General features: G+C 35.9%; 1 protein-coding gene across 1 annotated transcript; it reads right to left on the bottom strand.

The window, feature by feature from the left end:
* Positions 1-615: 615 nt before the first annotated feature.
* Positions 616-1,554, bottom strand: LOC144293336 (olfactory receptor 5J3-like). Its single transcript, XM_077864422.1, has one exon. It carries the CDS (start codon positions 1,552-1,554, stop codon positions 616-618), a length of 939 nt encoding a protein of 312 aa, XP_077720548.1.
* Between the last annotated feature and the right edge of the window lie 540 nt (positions 1,555-2,094).

Raw genomic sequence — 2,094 nt, 5'->3', positions numbered from 1 at the left:
AAATAGGGACATAGTTCAGACTGATCACTGGGAGTGAAATCACAGAGGCGATCTAGGCGATCTAGATCTGATCTAGTCAGGATCTTTTTCTGACTATTTTTGAGAATCTGCTTTTATTTTGAAAAATGTCTGGCTAGAAATAATCCAGGCTAATTTCAGAACATGCATATGCCAGCTTCGTGGATAATTCAAGTACCAGTCATTTTTGCTTTAAAAGTATTTTACTTATTTTTGTGCTTAATAGAGAGACTGATATAAGAGATATTTTGTTATTTATCAATCTTGTTTGTATCTGTCTATTTGTGTGTATGTTTATGCATCTATTTGTATGTATTCATTTCTATGCATATACAGGAATGAAGGGGTCTTCAGCTGTCCAGAGATAAATAGCCTAGATCTTACTATAGTTTTTAAGTTAGTTTGTAAACCATAACCAGACATATGTCCTTTACCTTGTTATTTTTCTAGGCTTTTTTCTTCTGCTATAAAATAGAAAATTCCCATTAAAAATAACTCTAAGACTCCTTCAGTCTCAAAACTTTAATAAATTTATATAAATATTCTGTTCCAGAGAGCTTCTTTGTATGCTATTTTTGGACCACATATGGTGCGAAATTAACAAGGACAATATTTTATTTCTGTAGCTCTTTTCACAGCATCTTTTACTTCCTTGTTTCTCAGGCTGTAAATCATTGGGTTTAACATAGGAATCACCAGGGTATAAAGCACAGATACCACCTTTTCTTGTTCTAAGGAATATTGAGAGCTTGGTTGAATGTAACTAAAGCTTATAGAGCCATAGAATAAAGTCACAGCCGTTAAATGTGAAGCACAGGTGGAGAAGGCTTTGTGTCTACCTGCTGCTGAGCGGATCCTCAGAATAGCAGCAACAATGAAGACATAGGAGATCATCACAATCAAGAAAGTGATCATAGCAATAATTCCAGAGAAGATTAAAAGCAACAGTTCATTCATGGATGTGTCAGAACATGACAACTTCAATAGTGGGGGAAGGTCACAGAAGAAGTGACTGATGATATTTGGCCCACAGAAAGACAATTTCACCAAACCAATTGTGTGTGTCAATGAGTTGATTAAGCCTCCTACACATGACCCAATGACCAGGACAATGCAAACTATTTTAGTCATAGCCACTGTGTAAAATAAAGGGTTCACAATGGCCATGTAGCGGTCATAAGCCATTGCCGCCAGCAAGAAGCCCTCAGTGGTAAGGAGTGACACAAATAAAAAATACTGCACAATGCATGCAGAGAATGAGATTGTCTCCCGTTCAACAAAGAAGTTCAGCAGCATTTTTGGTGCAAAGACTGATGAATAGCAGGCATCAACAAATGACAGGCAGCTAAGGAAATGATACATGGGTGTTTGGAGTTTGGGAGTTACTTGGATTAGAAAGACCATTCCTAGATTCCCCACCAAGGAAATGGTATAGATCAGCAGGAAAAGCACAAAGAGGACAACTTTCAGTTCAGCACGATCTGTCAGTCCCAAAAGGATAAACTCTGTAACCAATGTAAAATTAACATCAGCCATGGGTATGTATTTCTTGGTACCTGTTAATGATAAAAAAATTGGAGTCAATTGAGAAGAATCATGCCACACTATCAAAACTACTTGGAATCTCTAACTAGCTGTGCAACTTGAGCCATTGACTTTTCTTTCCTGGTTATTTTACCTATAAAATTAGAAAATTTTAACTAGAAAGCATCTGGTCTCTTCAAGTACTATTTATTAGTCTATTCCAAAAGGATACTCCATGAGTGAAAAAAGAAAACATAAATAAATAAAATCTTTAAAAAAATGAAGTTCTCATTTTGGATTTAATGGCAGCTAATGTCAAATACATCAATAAGAATTAACTGTATTATGGCATTTGAACTGAGAAATTCCACTTATGCCTTCATGTTTAGCTTATATTCTACATTTTTTTGGTAAGTTGGATATGATGAAATACTAAGCTCTAACATCCAAAAACTTTGTGGTTATCCTTAGGAAACAGTTGGAGGCATTAGCTTCTGTGAAAAATGTCCACTGGGAATGAGGGGAAAGGGTACTGAGCTGGAATGGTAAACA

The sequence above is a fragment of the Canis aureus genome, chromosome 21 (assembly GCF_053574225.1).
Source record: "Canis aureus isolate CA01 chromosome 21, VMU_Caureus_v.1.0, whole genome shotgun sequence".
In the NCBI taxonomy this organism is placed as follows: domain Eukaryota; kingdom Metazoa; phylum Chordata; class Mammalia; order Carnivora; family Canidae; genus Canis; species Canis aureus.
The sequence above is the reverse complement of the archived record's forward strand: the minus strand, read 5'-3'. Positions and strand labels throughout refer to the sequence as shown.

Bases quoted from the DNA above. Each gene is read 5' to 3' on its own strand.
- LOC144293336 (XM_077864422.1), bottom strand. From the start codon at position 1,554: ATGGCTGATGTTAATTTTACATTGGTTACAGAGTTTATCCTTTTGGGA.